This window comes from Platichthys flesus, chromosome 7 (assembly GCF_949316205.1).
Source record: "Platichthys flesus chromosome 7, fPlaFle2.1, whole genome shotgun sequence".
In the NCBI taxonomy this organism is placed as follows: Eukaryota; Metazoa; Chordata; class Actinopteri; order Pleuronectiformes; family Pleuronectidae; genus Platichthys; species Platichthys flesus.
The window spans coordinates 18,755,631-18,774,640 of record NC_084951.1 but is presented as its reverse complement, the minus strand read 5'-3'; the positions used below and the strand labels follow the sequence as shown (position 1 = coordinate 18,774,640).

General features: G+C 42.0%; 1 protein-coding gene across 1 annotated transcript in view; it reads right to left on the bottom strand.

Annotated features, from left to right (window-relative positions):
• Positions 1–2,001: 2,001 nt before the first annotated feature.
• b4galt5 (UDP-Gal:betaGlcNAc beta 1,4- galactosyltransferase, polypeptide 5) overlaps positions 2,002–19,010 on the bottom strand; it is a 30,898-nt gene continuing 13,889 nt past the window's right edge. The window contains exons 2-9 of the mRNA XM_062392572.1: positions 10,994–11,113; positions 10,677–10,790; positions 10,079–10,206; positions 8,297–8,413; positions 7,941–8,128; positions 7,734–7,856; positions 7,357–7,458; positions 2,002–6,705 (exon numbers count right to left, since the gene is read on the bottom strand). Of these exons, the coding sequence (XP_062248556.1) occupies positions 6,558–6,705; positions 7,357–7,458; positions 7,734–7,856; positions 7,941–8,128; positions 8,297–8,413; positions 10,079–10,206; positions 10,677–10,790; positions 10,994–11,113 (1,040 nt within the window). The 3' untranslated portion in view covers positions 2,002–6,557. The remainder of the gene's footprint in view (positions 6,706–7,356; positions 7,459–7,733; positions 7,857–7,940; positions 8,129–8,296; positions 8,414–10,078; positions 10,207–10,676; positions 10,791–10,993; positions 11,114–19,010) is intronic.

Here is a 19,010-nt window from a genome sequence, read left to right as displayed (position 1 = left end):
CCACTCAAACATCTGATTAAACAAGAAATGAGTGCAGGGCCCCTTGAATGCATGATGTCAGCACATACACTGTTTTATATAGAAGGCACTAAGCTATGCTGGAAAGCTAAAGGCCATGTCTCTCTGTGTTTAGAGGAGGCACGCACACTCTCAGTCACACACACACACACACACACACACACACACACACACACACACACACACACACACACACACACACACACACACACACACACACACACACACACACACACACACACACACACACACACACACACACACACACACACACACACACACACACACACACACACACACACACACACACACACACACTCATCAGACTTTCACACAGGACGTTCACACAGAAAATGCAGCTACACAGAAGAAGTGTGGCTTGGATGAAGAGTGGGCCACCATTCTGCACCACTGAAAGACTCCAGTTGAGGACCCTCTGAGGGGAGGATCGCTCTGAAACAGACACACAAGCCGCATACAAAGGCAAGGCGCCACAGATGACATCAAAGCCTTTGAGTGGCACATTACTCATGGGGGTGCATGTGGATGAATTAATAACGGATGGGTGTGTGTGTGTTGTATACACATACCAAGACAGCTCTTGAGATCTTAAGAGCTGCCCACTGTGTGTGTCTGTCAGCTAAGTGACACTGGTGCTGTAGAATACCAAAGCCTTGTGTTTCCCAGACTCCATTAAGATGTGGCTACTCCAGCCAGGCTCTGTTCCTCTGCCAAGAACTCTCTCTCTCTCACACACACAGAGACACACACACAGACACACACAGACACTGGTGTTTTCAATGAGGATAAATTTAGGTATTTTTGCACGTCTCTAAATACACTCCATCATATGAATTACTGCCATTGCACCTTATTTCTTATGTTTTGCTGAGAAAAACAACTTTGGTAAACGGTGCAGAAATTGTGTGGAGTATATTTAAACTCCAAAATACATCTCATCCCTGACACTTAGCATTTCCTTTTTGTTTTTCTGAGAGCATAATTTAATAATCAGCTGTCACCAACTCGCAGAGATGCACAGTGAATGTGCTAAAGGCCTCAGGCCTGTAGCTGCTCCGATTCAATCTCTGGTCAAAGCATCTCATTCTGTTCTGTGGACGACGGGCTGGACGGATCCAACACACATCACCTCTGTCTTGGGATGTGGATGGACACACACAGACACACACACACACAGACACACACACACACACACAGTCAGTCAGCAGTCAGGAAGAGAGTGGCACCATGAAGAAGAATACCAACATTGAGGAAACTGTAACGGAGATGTGGGGATTTTATTAGCAGCTGTGGATCACAAGAGCCTCTGCCATGCTGTCTGACACACAAACACACACAATAATCCTCTGTTTGGGTGAGAGCATGTTAAGAGGGGATGTGATGCCGTCTATCCCTGCTCACACTGCAAAACGTCACGGGTTTCTCACACAGGAATTCAGCCCTCGGGCCGAGGAAATTCAATCAGCTTTCCTCACGTAGTTCCTTTCGAAGGAGAATTCATGTGATAATAAGATAAAGACATTTCTAATTTCTGCAGAAAATTCTCTTGGAGACTCTCAGCGAATACATAATTGTCCCCCTTATTTCTAAATTTTTGCAAAAAAAAAAAAAAGATTGATGGATCTTCATGAAATAGAATAAATCAGGCCTATTTAGAGGACTGATATCAATGAGTGTGTAGAAGATGGTGCAGCTTGATTGAATTGAAGGGGACTGTTAGGCCTTGGAGGAGGTACAAGCCAAAGTAAAGAGGGGAAAACTAAATATATCTTCACAGGAGGCATGCGTGTGTACGGTCATGCACACTTGGGAAGTGCAGAAGCTGTTATATGCAGCATAACCACATTTATCTTCCGAAGAATCAAAATAGACCCACTAACCACACAGCAAGGGAAATGCTTGAGCTTAACCAGTGGTTCCAGGAAATGCTTAACAGACAAACGCACACAGAGAGCGATACAGTATGTTTACAAGTTTTATTGGTGTACTTTGACAATAACAATGATGGTATAAAAGAAAATCTCCATCATACAAATTTCAATAATCAAAAGATAATATGCCAATACACAAACAGATCCACGTAAGGCTGACATCAAGTTTTGACAAGTAGCTTCAAATGGCTTCAATTCAAGGAGAGTTTCTCTCCTTACAATCAGAGAGTATAGATTTTTTAATTTACCAATCTGCATTCTGTTTTCTTTTTAAGTAGTTAGCTTTCATACAATAAAAAAAATCTATGTCGATTTTGGAGTAGATCATGTCGCTGGTTTGGGTGCCTCTGTTTCATTGCATTGTAAGCATATGGTGTTTTTGGCTGACACATCGCTATCCTGCAGTGCTTTCCTTTGACCGTCACCTCACCCCGACTGCCGTCACTATCCAAGAGACTTCACATGCAGAAACAAGGACACTGGATTTCATCTGAAGATTGATGCCAACGTCCTGCTATGATACGTCTCTCCTACCGCTGCAGCATACTAAGTGCGGGGAGGCCTCAGGAATGCGGAACACGTCTGAAATAGTTAGAGGAATCTAAGATTCATGGGATAAGTATATTTTTTATTTAAAAAAAAAGAAGGGGAAAAAAAGGCTTTTGTGCTGGGAAGCGGTGATGTAAAAACATTGATGTCGCTGTGTAAGCTTCACTAGCACTTAAAAATGGCACCAGATAATTTGCCCCCCGGGCCAAACCCCTCCAAAACTTGTTCTTAACGCTAGCATCTGTAGTGATTTAAGACCTTATAGAATTTCTAAAACAGTACACACAACAATATTTACAATGATCAATATGATGATATGCACTTTTTTCAATTTAAATATTTTTGCTTATAAAAAAAAACACAACTTGAGTGAAAAATAAACAACACTGCAATAAATTAAGAAGCTTTAAGGCTGCCAGTCTTGTCAGATGCCCCCACAAAAATGGTCCCTTCATTTAAACTGGCACAGAATGGATCAGAGCAGGTGAGATTATGGTACAATGAAGAATGGGTTGACAGCAGCAGGCCTGGTCTTGTTCTGGACTGAGATCACATACATGGTATATGTAACAGGAACAAGACTAGCCAGGATGCTAACAATATTTCCTGTGTTTAATAAAAAGCATGAGGCTGATTTGCTCCTGTTAATACGCCATCTAGTGGGCAAAGCTGTCCAGCAGTCGGAGAAAACCCTCCTATTTTTAGGACATGGTGTGATTAAGCTGCTCATTCTACATTATGGAGTATAGAGCTCAATCCTGACTCTACAAGAATATCTACTGTATGTCATCCAGACGGCCTCCTGATATCGAGAGGTCCCTCTGCGCCTGAATCTTCACCTGAATACTCAAACTAAAACCATTTGGCTTTTCCGCTATACGTCCATCGAGCTTTTAATTTAAAGCAATGAAAACAAAAAGGTAATATACAATGTAATCATGTTTGTGTCGAGAACTAGAAAATAAACCTGCAAGTTCTGTGAGAACCAGGCCATAGATCATTTTCTTATCAGTGCTGGAAAAACAAAAAGCAAAATAAAAAACAAACTCAAACTCCAGATGGAGGACAGGTTTAGCCATTTCACTCAAACACACATGGAAAAGAAAACTAAACACACACACTGCCACTGTCCTTGAATTCCACTGGGCGCCTCCCGGGTGACTGGCAAGGAGGTAAACGCGTGCCTCTGCATGTGGCAACAAATACACATATTAGCTTCACCTGGCTTGATGAGAAGGCATCAGGATTAACGCATGTTTTGATGTTAAGACACAGAACATCTACGCCACTTCAGAGTAGATTAGAATCAAATGCAAAAGCCGTAAAAGCGGCAAGGCTGCTCTGCCTGTAGATACTAGTCTTTATGTCAAGGTTGGTTCCAGTAAGCACGTAGAGAGGGACTCCGCTTCAACAAAAGCTCTGGAAGGTCAGCACCATTGATTATCAATTAGAATAAAAGGCGGCGCCCAGTGAAAGACAGTGACCACTAGCATTTTCTGATTAGGCGTCTTTCTCTTCCTGTGGTTGTCACACAAAATGGCCTCCTCCAACACGTCTGTTCAGCAGATTAATACACACCGTTCCGTTTCACCGAAAACCAGCCCCCACCCCCCCTCCATCATATCTGAAGAGAGGGAAACCCGTGCGTCTGAATGAAACGCAACAGTTCCCAGTTTACACAGACCCGAACCTCACGATCCCACATATACACATTACTACAGGTTTCAGTGCATCTAACACTGTCATACAGTATGTCACCTACTAAATCATCACATCAATCGCAAGAAAAAAATTAAAACCGTACAATTCCAGAAAATAATCCATAAAAGATCAAATAAATAAAAAGAGGTCCAGCCTCTTTGCTTCTTTTTTAGTTTTTTTTTCACTGTGGGAACACAACAGTTTGTCAAACACCCACATTTTCCCCAAATTGATACATCTTAAGAAATCCATACAAGGCGATTTGTGTGAAATGAAGTAGCTGCATGACTAAGACAGCCAGTGAGGAAAGAGTGTCTGTATGTGTGTATATGTACGTGTGTTGTTTTTTTCTTTTTTTTCTTTCGAGGATCTACGTGTACAGTATTGGGATATTTTACTTGAAATCAACACTGTCAAACACAGAAATCAGGGAGGAAAACGTTAGCAACGGCTGCAAACTGCCATAGCACTGTCAGTCTGTGCACAGTTAGGTTTCATGCCATGCGACAAAAACTCTGCTGAGGCCGCCACTACCGTGAGTCTGATTCACAAAACATGCCTACAAGCTACCAGGGATAATCAGTGGTTTATCACCTGATGTCTCAGAGAAGCGTTGAGCTCTGCTTTTTTTACTCCCCATTTCCAAGTCACGATAAAGAAGTGCCAGTAAAAGAACCAGACAAAGGCAGCCATAGATACATTACTGAAGAGATTTCACAGCACCCACATTGAAGGAGGGCTGGCTGACGTCATATACAAACACAAGAAAATCTGAAAAATAACAAAGAAAAAAGCTTCTGTAAACACCAGTGACAGTGACAGCAATCAAGTATTTTCTACCTCCGGTCCTCTTCTGTAAAAATGAAGGTGAGTAAACGTTGAGGATGTTGGAACTAAAGTAAAGAAAGAAGGCGACAGTTTATCTTTCCCTGGCCTGGACTTCCACCGCGCACACACGTGAGGTCTGGAGTCAAGTCGATCACAGTTTCAGTGGTGAAGACGGGTGGTCACCTTGAAGACCTCGCACTGACAACAGACTACACACAGGCCATTTGCATAGCTCTCCCTCACTTTTAATCACACACACACACACTCACACACACACTCACACACTCACACACACACACACACGGTACTGAAAAGGGTGGCATGTTTGCTTAGGCAAAGGTGTGTTGAATGTGAAGTTTGCATACACAGTCACTCGTTCTCTGTAGTCCAGTGAGGGAATGCTAGCACCCGTGCTATTGCATCTGTATAGTGAGGAAGTCTGCTGTCTGCTATTATAGCTTATTGCTAACAGGATGAGCATTGCTTTCCTACATACAGCCACTTCCAGGCAGCCAGAACATCCAACGCAACTATGCAAACACAAACATCACAGTCTGTAAATGGTATTTTCACAAGACAAACTATAGTTTTTAAGAGATGATTAATTAGGAATTAATGTTCTCCGAACTTAGAATAAATTATTTTACAAACAGTATATATATATATATATATATATATATATATATATACACACGCACACACATATATATATATATATATATATACACACATATTTATATATATATAGTATATATAGTGTATATAGTATATAGTATATATATATATATATACCTAAATATATATTTTTTATAAATGAATGAAAGCAATCACTCTTTATATATTTTCTCTTGCTCTCTTCAGTTGTAGCTTTGGCATACCTTCTGCAGAACCAGCTGCAGGATTCAACGCGGTTGAAGTAGCTATGTGGTTAGAAGGTCTGGAGTGTGTGTTTGTGTGTGTGTGAGCGTGTGTGCGAATGTTTCAACGTTTTCACAGGTTTACTGCAGCAGTGTAAAATAAGAAGTGCAAGAGCAAAGTAAAAATCAAAGCCTCAGGGACCGTGTCAGCGCATGCAAATCAAACTGTTTGTGTGCGTGCGCATGCACTTGAATGAGCGTGTGTATCATGGCCTTTTGTAATAAACGAGCACAAGAGTGAAGGGCCGACCTCAACGTTAACTGTCTGAATCAGAAAATGAACGGATGAATGAATGAATGGATGCTGAAGGCCAAAATGGTGCAAAAGGCATGTGGAGAGAGAAGACTAGATAAGCCCAGATGAGAGGAGTGATGGACTGTAGCGCAGCATTTAATCCTTATTTTTCTAATATGATTTATCCAACATACTTATTTAAGTCTTCTTTTTGTTTTTTTTTGCATACAAACAAAAGAAAGAAAGCAAAGTATCAGTCAACCAAAAAGTCATAAGCAGTACTGCAACTGGTGATATATGGCTGATGTCCCAGAGGACTTTGATTCCCATGTGGTCTGCAGTCCAGCTGTGCCTACGTCAGTAGACGGCTACGGGTGCAAGCTTTCTGCTCAAGCTGACTGTGATGTTGGTGTAGAGAGGCCTCCTGGACAACAAGGGGGAGTAGTTTAGGTTGTTAAGACCATCCACTTTCTGTCTCTCCTTTGAGTGGCGTAGTAGACTGTACCTGAGGAGAGGATAGGAGAGGAGAGGTTTCACCTTGTTTCAATCTGAGTAATTCATAGTGCAAGTTACATAAGTCGCATCAATTAGCAAACTCATTTATGAAGGATTAGGAATGAATATGAAGAGGAACAGGTTTAATTATCCCACATAGTGTCTAGAATTGATGGGAACATTGCTCTCTGTGGTTTGAACAGAAAGCGACACCTGCATATTTTTTACTTGGGAGTGATTCATCAGCAGATAACTCCCTCATTGGGACTTTATCATCATGAGCTATTTAAATAAGATCTACCAGAGAAAATCTGTTTTTTTGAAATTATATGTATTTTCCTTGGCTCTGCCTCTGAAAAAAGAAACATTTATTATTAGGGCTGTTTATAAAGAAACATTTTACTCTTAGGGCTGTTTTAAGTAACTTAGAATTTGAGCAGAGAGCAGAAGGGGCGATGATCGGAATTCAGCCCTGATGCGTACAAACATGTCACATGCAAAGTCTTTAAAAGAGTGGAAATTCTCTCAAAGTTGCTGCTTTTCATGTGACTGGCTTACATCACATGAGGCTAAGCCACATTCCAATTATCAGCCTCCACATTTAACCAAAGGGTGGGTGTGTGTTTGCGTGGGAATGAGCTGTGCGTGCATGCAAACTAACCTTCCCAAGAACTGGACTTCCCCGCGATGGTGGTGTGGAATGGACATGTAGCGTCCCTGCTCTCCTCGCGGTCTACTCACTGTGAAATTGGCAAACTGCACCCTGTACAAACAAATTTAAAGGTCATTAATGCATAATAAATAGACCGGCGGTATTGTTTTCACAGGAAGTGTAGTGAATATGACACTGACGAGGGACATGGCAGAGAGACAGAGGAAGGCTCAAAGTAAATTCACACCAAAGGCTAAATAAAGACACATGTTGAGAGCCCCCATGGGTGAGTACAGCTGCCTGTGAGATGCGTGAGTGGGGGCCGGCGAAACTGCTGTTTCTTAAAGGAAAAAATAAATAACACAAAATACAAAAGCTTCCCTCACCTATTCCAGAGGTCATCGTCCTCTCCTCCCCAGCCCCAGAACGCATTAGGAAATCCATTTATCTTCTTGAGCTGCTTCGACGTCATGCCACTGACACCACCGAAGAACTCATTATATGGAAGCCTTGGAGGGACAATTACACTTTATATATATTCATGTCAAGGAAGGAACACATTCACTAGACGTGGTCACAGAATCCAGACTCACATGTAAGAGTACTTGTCGAGTTTGACCGCAAAGTGACGGGGCATGCCTGTGCAGCCGTAGTAGTTCCTGTCGTTCTCCATGAGGTGGTCCACGTCGTGGAAGACGAGACAGTCCCAGTCCAGGTCTTTCATAGCCTCCTTGAAGCCCACGTTGAACAGCATGGCTCGGTTAAATGGCTCAGTGCCCCCCTGAAGAGAAAATATATCAAAGAGATGATTTCGTATTATAGCAATTCCTGTTTTTGACGGTAGCTATGTTCAATCATTTCAAACTGCAAGTATCTACTGCAGACCTGACAAAGTGTCAGGAATCACACGGATAGATGTTAAACCCTGCAAATAAATGTATGTGTATACCTGCTCTATGACATAAAAGGCGAACTGGAGTCTCTGTTTCTGCAGCACTGGCACCAGGTGTCTCAGGAGGATTGGTAAGTGTTCGTGTCTGTTTCGAAATGGGACGAGGATTGCCACCTGGAAACACAGAATGGAGGAAAATGCAATATATATATAAACATAACAAAAAATCTGGTAGATAGCACGGCAGCGAGATGTGTGACACAACAATGCAGGCATCCTGTTCGTCCATACCCACCCTATTACATAGAATTTAAAACTGAACGGCGGGGCAGAAAAAAGGTGCAAGGTTCCCATCTTGAACATGCAGTTTAAAAGGGGCTTTAAGTAAACTGGAATGATTGTGCACAGTGTTCCATTATTTTCCACAAACTAAAATGTCTATGAAAGGAGTTTTTTCCTCATAAGCTGAATGCTTATATTTTTACATGCGGCTGTCAGCTAGAAGAAAGTCATATTCCTGTTATGCATCAAAGGTTACAAAGTAGAAAAGATGGTATGAGCTAAAGTATGACTTTGGCATATTCAGTACTTTAAAATAGGGACATTTGTTCGACGTGCAGTCACTATATGAGCACCTCATCTCATTGCCATTATGTTCCTAGTCTTACATTACAAGAAAGTTCAAAAACAATGTGTAACAACCCAGTTTAAGTTTGATACGATCAAAGTCCTTTGCTTCAACCATCCAGTGAATTCCCAGTCACTAGGACTAGATGCCGTCAGAGGTCGGGGCTCTTTGCACTCTCCCTCAAATCACTAGCTCAAATGAACCACTCGACTGCTGGTTCAGTTCAGTATTCCAGAGTCAAAGTGTGAAGATATCAGCTGCTGCACATTAGTTTGTGGAGCTCAAGATAATAAATCGAATGGCTACTCTCAGTAACAGCTTTTTTTTGCCCCTTTTCAGTTGTAGGTGTTTTGGGGAAAACTTTCCGATGTACTGTTGTTGGGGTTAGTGAGGATGACACTTCATGTGGAAAATGAGGTAAATCATACTGCCCCTGCTTTCATGAAGCGGTCAATGTTCAGCTTATGTTGAAACTGTTTCAGGGATGTGCCGAATCAACCTTACAGTCATTTGAAGGATGTAGGTTGATTTGCTGTTGAACTGCAGAGAGGGGTTTCTGTTGATATGAATAGGGTTGACAAAACAACTAATTTACCTGTCACTAATACACAACACAATTCAACAACTGCAGCCGCCAAAACAAACCACAAAATAAAATTATGATTTTTCATATAATAACAAACGATGTGACTGAACCCGACCAGAGCCATAACATTTTGTCTAAACTTGGCCCTACTTATCAGGTCCCTATGGTGGAAATATCAGTCAATGGCAATTAATATCCAGTGTCTTGCCCAAGAACACATTTCAGCATGCGGACTGGAGAAGCCGGGGATTGAACCACTGACCCTCTGGTTTGTGGATGACCTGCTCTACCTCCAAGCTCTGCCATTTCAGATGCAGATGACTGACAAAACAGATTTAATGCTCCCTATAAACATTTTACAAGTGTCAGAAGTGTACGAGAGCACACACCTTTTCTCAAAAAGACACTTACGAAGATGTCTATAGTGTTTGTGGTAAAAAGGAAACTGATGACGGTGTCTGTGTGAAATCATGTGAGCCCAGCAGCAGACCTAATACATCACTTCCTGCCCCTGTCTCCCTCATGCGGAGGATTTGTTGCTGTTGTGAATGGGTCTCCTTCCCAGTGTTGTTCATGTGTGAGAGGAAACCTGCGGATAAACACTGAAGCCAGTTCTCCAACTTACCTTCCAGCGAGGTAAACAATCGTGGGGCTTCCAGTAGCCTCCTGGGGCAATGCTTGGCTCCTTCTCTAGCAAGTACCTCTCCACCTCCTCCAGCGACACCTCACTCATGTTCACCTGCAACCTGCCCTCTGTGTGTGTGCGTGTGTGTGTTGAGATGAAATAATAATAAGGAAAATGGAAAGGAAAGAGATATGGAAATGGAGGGAGGGAGGGGATACAAAAAAAACGCTTGTTAAAGCCTGCAACAGTCGAGCGATCTGGAACATAAATGCTGGGTAAAGCATTTCTGTGCTATTACAACATATTTGCATGCATCATCAATAACAGCTAAATAAAACCCAAACTTAGAACCATTTCACTACTCATTATTAGGAAAAATATGTACAGAGGCACAATGAACATCCCCTCGAGGGAACATTTAACATGGGCCAAGGAAACCAGAAGAGTCACTGTTTAATATGGTTTAAAGGTCAACCAAGGAGACTGAGAGAGATTTCCTTGTCTGATGCTGTCAATTTATGACGTAATCATGCGCCAATATAAATGCCAAGCATTAAAACTCAACTTTAAATCAAAAACTTTAACGTTGTGTACTTACTCATGGAGGGAAGCCTGGCAGGACAAACCTCTGACGGGAGGTAGGTGAAGCCCTCGGGGAGGTATGTTGGGGGAGGACCATCGCTGTCGCTCAAGTTGAAATCGTAGGAATAATCTGCAATAACAAAAAACAAAACAAATCACTGCATCAATGCCTTGTTTTTTTGAATGAACGAGTCCCAAACTACGAGATCAGATGACTCCAATTTAAATGTTATCAGTGTCGGAAGCTGATTTGTGCCCTTTTAAGTGCATAAAAGACAACATAAGAGCTACAGGAATCATTCCTATTACACCTAAAAGGCTGTATGTTCTTACCTGTGCCATTGACGCTGTATGCCCCTCTCACCACCTGCTCCAGTACCTGTGACCCGATGTATTTCACATTTTCTCTGATCTGGATCCCTCGGGCTTGGACCATGAACACATACTCATTCACTGTGGACAGAAGGGATGGAAGAATGAAAAAAGTTAGTTTCAGACAGTGCACATATTTTACAGTCCGACTATAGATTATTTTGTGACACGATTCGAATATTTCACTACACACAAAATAAACAAACCACGTATTTGTAGGTGTTTTAGGTCCAGACGACATTTGGACTGATCCCCGCTAACAGCGCATACAGATACATCTAGAGGTCGAGAGCTGATGCATCTTGATCATTTCGAACCCTCGCCTTTGCAAAATCATATTTATAGAGACTACTCATGACCATAATCTACCCCCCCTGTTGAGAAACACTTTAGAGCAGGAAGGTAAAATTGGAGTCAAAACACACTCTTCCACTTGATCTGGCCCAAACGGATTATCTGCCTTGGTGGTGGGGGGGATTTCCGAGCCACACATTACGGGTCATTCATTGCAAAGGAGCCAACTACTGGAATGTTAATCTATAATGATGGGGGAGGTGTGAGCAGAAAGATACAATTCAAACAGGAGGCTACAGACTGAGATAACCAACATGAAATGATTGGGCGCTTTCCTCCTTGTGTGCAAGAAAATTGACTTATTATTCTTATCTGAGCAATGTTTTATGTACTCCTAGTCACGGATTTAAAAATGTATTCAGTTATCTGGTACAGGTAAAAAAAACTTCCCTGATCAAGTTTCATGAAAATCCTTTCAGTTGTTTTTGTCTAATCTTGCTCACAAAGTGTCAAACATACAAACCAACCAAGAAATTAACTGACAGGGGTAAAATATATCCTGAGAGCGGTTCAAGCATAGAACGTTTCGGCCTGTATTTTAGTTTCCGGGAAAGCCTGTGCCATGCTCAGCATCAGAGGCATTAACCAGCACCAGCCATGACTACATCCTCAAATCACGTTAGAAATCTCTTATTGCTGCTGTTTAGTAGATAAGCATGATGGTTTCTTTGGGAAGTTTACCAGAGAAACTTAGTACCAGTTCCACTCGGTTTGTGCTGACCTAAATAAGTACAACAAAGGTCAACCCGCCAAACAGAAGCTCCGTGGAACAGAGGAAAGAGGAAACGTGGTCTAACTGACCACTATTTCTTCAGCACAACTCACTCAGCTCTGCACTTTAGGGTGATTATATATATGCACAATAAACAACTGTGTGCCGCTGAATTACTGGAGAAGTGACTCACACAAGGTTCTGGTGCCAAAACATGACACAGGGACAGATTACCCACAAGTCCTGGACTAACATCCAGGATCAGTTACTTCTCCTGTTTCATTGTTTGGAGAAGCAGGCCAGCACAATGCAGCCAAACTGTGGGTTACAGCCTCAGGGAATCTACATCCAACTCTCCGGCCATGGATCTAATCAACATTTTTCTTAAAGCAATGCCAGAATAATCCACACCCTTCCAGCAAACCAGTGCCTGCAGATGTGTGTCTCTGCTTCGTGTGTAATAATGCCGAGCTAGAAATCCACAGGAAGTGATTTGCCATTAGTAATTGTATTACAGTCTCCATCACATTCATCTTGCTTTATACAAACTGCCTCGCTTGCAGGACTAGAGACTTGTGGCGGAACAGTAACTGAAATCAATGTTCTCATTTTACCTCTGTAACACGCAAATATTACTGTGGAGCTGGAGCAAATCTACGCTGGGTAGAAACAACAAAAAGAAAAGAAAGAATACAGGGTAGATCCTGTTCTCTCTCTCTTGCTGTAGGACGCAAAAGTGGATCGACGCACACATGCACCCACCCACACACACACACACACACACACACGTACACAGAGAGACACGCACACACATGCTCTTTCACTGATGCCTTTCTGAGGCATCATATGATGAGATTATGCTGGGAGGCTTTTGGAGTGTGATCCAGTCCTGCAGGCAACAACATATTTTTACATGTTGGTATCTCATGCCGGCCAGGATACACAAAATGGAGTAGATGGAATGGAATCATGGGTATATATATTTACTTATGGTGTGCTTCAGAGCAAAGGAAACCGGAATCTCTTCCTTGAAACATTTGTGTGTCTCTTTCTGAAAACGTCACTTGCTGGGTCCTTCAAACGACAGCTCGTCTTGATGCCCAGAGACGGAGAATATAAATAAACGCTTCTACTGTACACAGACCAGGAGGCACACAGCTCCTCTCTCATCAAACAAGCACTCTATAGACTGGAGTAATGGTGAGTGCTGAGGTATTCATGGCTACAAACTGTGACAAATGCAATTAGACACGAGAGAGCTGCAGTTTAGAGGAAGCTAACGTGGCAGATCCGACACTAGGCCATAAGCGGCGCACATGTAGGCATATGAGGGGGCACACAGAGACATAAAACACACAGAACATTCTGACGCGTCACTGGCAAGGGACATTGCATTCATACGCAAGCACGTGATACACAAAACTGCTTTTCATCCCATTAGAAACCCCCACTGTAACCCGTGAAGCATGACTAGAGACCTTGAACGACCTTGCACTCTATAGCACTCACGGAGCATGCTGTCCACATGCCAAGCCTGGCCCACCTCTCCCCACCTCCCTCTTTTACACTTATCTGTACTTCCCTCTATCTCTCCTCTTCATCCCCCTGTGCTGCTGTCTCTGTGTAATGTGGTTTTGTATCACTAACTGTCAGGTCCGTTTCCTTCAATTGTTTAAGTAAATAATCTGAACGATGTATTGCAGGCTTAAGGGGACAGTTCCAAGCACAGATCCTCCACCGCACTTTCCTGAGGTTAATCACAAAACATGGGAAAAGGCCAACAAGGAAGAAAATAAAAAAATAATTCTAAGAAGAAAACACACACACACACACACACACAGACACAGACACAGACACAGACACAGACACAGACACACACACACACACCACCCCCCCCCCCCCCCCCCCACCCTGCTTTGCCTCTGAAAGGCAATTAACTCCACATTGATAGCTCAGCAGTGGGAGGTGATCGTCCCTGTTCTGCTAGCTCCCTGATAAGAGCTGAAAGGCCGTTTTTTTGCACCCAGCAGTTATGGCTGCTGCCAACACAAGCGGACACAAGCTATGCAAGTACACACACATACATACTTTCAGGGTTTAAAGCTGTCCCTGTCAGAAAGTGTCATTTTTACTGCCTATCACTGACACGCAAAGACTACGGGAAGCAGGGGCAGGGTGTGTGTGAGCATATCATCCATCAGGGAATGCTGAATGTGTGCTATAGAGTTACAAAGGCCGAAGTAATCACACTATCAGCTCTGTAATGCTGTAAATTAGCCATGCATGGCCTGTTGAAGCACCTTATTGGAAAGTAAGCAGGCGATTACTGAAAACATCAGCACTAAATCCCTCACAATTAACTAGAACAGCCCCTGTTATTCGAGCGCATTGATCTGTCGAGGATGTTTTGGGATTGGCAGGAGATGCTGATGAGGATTATAGATTTCTGATGGGATGTAAACTGACTTTTTTTTAAAAGACATAAAATATGCATGTTCCTTTTAAAAGATTATTGGATCTGAACTACAAGGGACAAGCATATTATTACCTCCTGTGACCCTCTGTAAGTAAGTGATGCCAAGAAATCCTGAGGCTATGATGGATCGATACACACACAGAGGCCTCTTGGTCAATACACTATATACACATACACACAACAAATTATTTTTTTCATTTTCTTAAATCACTTCATTAATTTTAATATAAAAAAAAAACTGAAAGTATCAGGGATTTTAATGTCATTTGAGCAGATTACCCTTCATTAACCAATGAATGCCCAACACAATCTAATCTGTAATGTTAAGTTTTCACCATGCAGGAAATATTTGTTTCTCGTATGTATATATTGTGTCAAGTTTGTGTCAACAAAAATACCTTAAGATTAAATCCGTAGGGGGGAATAATTTTTTTTTAAACTGAGCAAAACCTCAGAGAACATTATTTTACTCTGTTGAGAGTTTTTGACTTTGTCACCAGTAACACAACATACAACCACCAGGAGTCGAAATTACATGTACGCAAAGTCACAGGCAAAGCTGATATGACTACCTACCATTTTAACCTCTGACAAGCAGCTGCTGAAGTGGTTGTAACCAAAGAATTGCAGTGTGCAAACAAAAAAATGACCGACAGCTTATTGTTCAAGAACAAACACTGTAGAGTTGTACCGAAACAGGAAGCGAGTTTTATATAATGACCTGGTTAACCGATTCAATGTCATTCCCTCTTTTGTTTTGGTAGCATTTAGACACAGGTTTCCAGGTGACAGGAAAACAAGGAACTTTATGAAAAAGTTTATTGATCCTATCTTGCATTCTTTCATGGAGAAAAGATTACTGCTCTCAAATATGGCATTTATCACTTCCCCATTCATAATGTGTTCCGTCTCACTCGCTGTCTTTATCTTGGTCTCTGTTTATCTTTCACCCGCCCTTTCTCATATCTGACTAGCTCCTACACCTCCAGCCCCCATACATTATATTGTCATGGGTTATGTAAGCAGAAGCCACTCCTAATGCTTTCTCAAGGGGCCATTATATGCACATTTCTTATGACATATACAACACATGCAATAGTACTCAAGTGCTGTATCTTTCTTTGCTTTAAAAACAGTTGGGACATTTTTATCGGGGAAGCAGCTGATATCTCACAAAGCTCATATACTGGTACATTGTAATCTCTTGGGAAATGAAACCTCAGGAACCATACAGTTCTTTTATTCTATGTCAGACCCATAGTTTTCTGAAGTTAACAGATTAGAAAAAAGGAGGAATTTATCTTGGACATATCAATTTCAAACCATTCTTATTTGGATCTGCACCAAGTACACGCCCATATATCATTCCCCTTAACATCCAAACATTCATTCATTATTCTCAGAGAAATCAACCAAAATGTTGAAAAACACCCAATCCATCGATTTAAAAAAAAAAATTAAATCCTGGATCCACCCCCTGATCCGGATTTGCACCAAAATATAATAGGTTCTTTCCTGGCCCATAATACATCCTTTCATGTTTACTGGTAAACCGTATGGTAGGTTATTTTATCATCCTTCTAACAAACAGGCAGATACAAAAACAAAGAAAGGGAGACAAAAACATGAACTCCATGGTAGGGAAAATGATTTAAAAAAACACCTGAATAACAAAATACAAGATTCAGATTAGCTTCCAAGACCTGAACACCTCAGTTAACCACAGGCAGTAAGGAAATGGGTCTAGGCAGCAAGTAGGATGTGGTGACATGCTAAAATGCGTCTGAGGAAGCTGGGGCACCACAGCCGTAGAAAGATCTGTCCTAATAAAATTGCTCCGTGAATCTTTTCTTCTGAATCTATAGTATACAAACAGACACAAACCGACAAACTCTTGCATGGCTGATAATGGGGACAATATAAGTCCAGGGCTAGCTGTGGTCACATAACAAGTCATCAGTAGATCATGAGGATGTGCTCAAACCCAAAACTGCTTTGCGCACACAAACACACTCGCTCACACTCACAAAAAAAACCACAAACACAGAGCCCCTTTCACACCACACCCCAACTGCGTGAAAATAACTGAGAGGGGAACTACAATAACAGGAAAGCTATCATGACTGCATTAACCAGAATCCTCACGTCACACTAACTGGAATTCTACAACGTTGCCAAGAGCTCCATTCCCGGATCGGAAACATAAACATGCTGGCATACGTGAGACGGAGAATGAAAAGGTTCATGGGAGGAAAAAAAGAAAAGAGACAAAAAAAGTCACGAGAAACGAGATTCTCAGAGCAGATGTCTCTTTGACGGGCTGAGTACTCCTCATTTACTGCAGCAGAAATGATGTCAGCACTCTGTCCCTGGCATCCCACCCACTTCCTGACATCATCCATACCACTTATATTCCCTTCTTCCTTTCCAAATTCCTCCTCTCAAGGTCAGTTTCATTCAGTCAGTCATTCATTCGTTCAGCTGGGACCACTTGTACTAAGTCGCTACTCATCACCACGCTGTTTTTCTCTTTGTTGCCTTCATCCACGTGCTAAAGTCACGTGCACATGCAGCGGCTTCAGAAAGTATTCAGAACCTTCCATCTTTGCACAAAACCTGCTCAAGAGCACATGTGACATATTGGCATGATATTGACCTCAAGTGTACAGTTGAGACAATGCTCCGAGTGTTTTCAGGTTTCTAAATGTCCTTGAGTGTCCCAGCCAAAGTCCAGACTTTACTGAATTAAAAGGACTGAACACTTTGGTAAATTAGTTTGTTAATCCGTTTATGATCTTTAAATCAATTAGAACAAGAAAGTCCCCTGTTCATCCACAAACACTCAGATACAAGATAACATTATGGTCACATACTGTACTTCAAGCTTTTCTCAGTCAAACCCTTAGCCTGCTCGATTAACACCATAGAAGCCTGTTGGTGTGCCCTAATACTACTCTCACACAGCAGCCCAAATGGACCAAATCAAATTTACAGAATGTGACCCAGATCAGATTTTTCAATGACAAAATCACATGGAATCAGATCTGGGGCACTTTCATATGTGGTTCTAACTCACATATTCTTTCAAATGCAACCTCAGTCTGAACAGCTGTGTGACCAGCATTGGAATTAAGTGCGTCACTCTAGAACCACATTCTGTGAAAGAGGTGTTCAGTTGGGGACAGTGAGGTTTTAGACCTACTAGGGTCTTGGGGGTGACTTGTCTGTACAGGCTCAACTTGAGGGTTTGCATCGTTCCCGGTCTGTGTTTGAAAGAAGAATGTGTTTAAAAGAGCACAAGTGAGAATTTACCCATCCTTTACCTATACCGCTTATCCTTTGAGGGTTGCGTCGAGGCTGGAGCCAAATGTGATGATAATAAACCCAAAATAGATTAAAGCCCCCTGCATGATGTCTTAAGATGGAGGTGAAAACATTCTTATTTAGATCAGCTCTAATGTATAGAAATGCAAATTCACTTTACCATTCATTTCAGACCCAGGATGGGGTGTAAAAACAAAACAGTAACAGCCAACTGGTGGCCACCTCAAAGAAGCATTACACTTAACTTTATTTTGCCATTTACTGGGCAGAGCCTGTATATGCATACTGTTTTCACGTCTCCTAACAACCTACTGTTATTGTGTAAGCTCTGTACCAAGATTTCCATCTTAATTAACCTCTCAGCTTTAAGGGTGTTTTCAACAGCCCTGGTTAATCAATGACACCATCGATTGATTAACCTCCAACCAGAGATAAAACAACACTCCACCTTAGAAGAAAAAAAAGTTTCACTAGACACTGTAAAGATTCTTTTACTTTTTCCACTGACTCACGAGATAAAACAGATGGAGGAGTTGATAACATTCATTTACGAGCTGTGTGGTAACCCACCATGATGTGCAGTGTTATCGGAAACTAGGTGTCATGGAAAATCTATTGTAGGTGATAAAAAAAAAAAGAAGAAAAAAGGATCTTAAATAGCAAATCCCACTCAGACACAGCCTATACAAACACATGCCAGCAGGGACAGCATGAGATCTAGTTTGAGTTCAATTTTGGTTTTGCACTTGTCATTCTGCTCCTCCATCTGCTCTCCTGTCCCAAGTGTGTGTGTGTGTGTGTGTGCGTGTGTATTTGTGTTTGTGTGTGTGTGTGCTCACACGCTGACCCTCCCTTGAATCCCTGTGTCTGACAAGCCACTACGTCGCAGCGAAACGCAGGGACCAGACGCTGCGAGAAGAATTACATAAACGACACGGTGGTGCCAGGCCCTTGTTTTTACTCTGCTGCAGGCAATCACTGGGAAACAGATCTAAGGGACGGAAGTGAGAGATGGAGAATGGGACACAGACAGATTGTGTATATGTATGTATTAGAGAGATTCACTTTGCATCAAGATAATGATCATACACATACAGACGTGTCACAAAGTC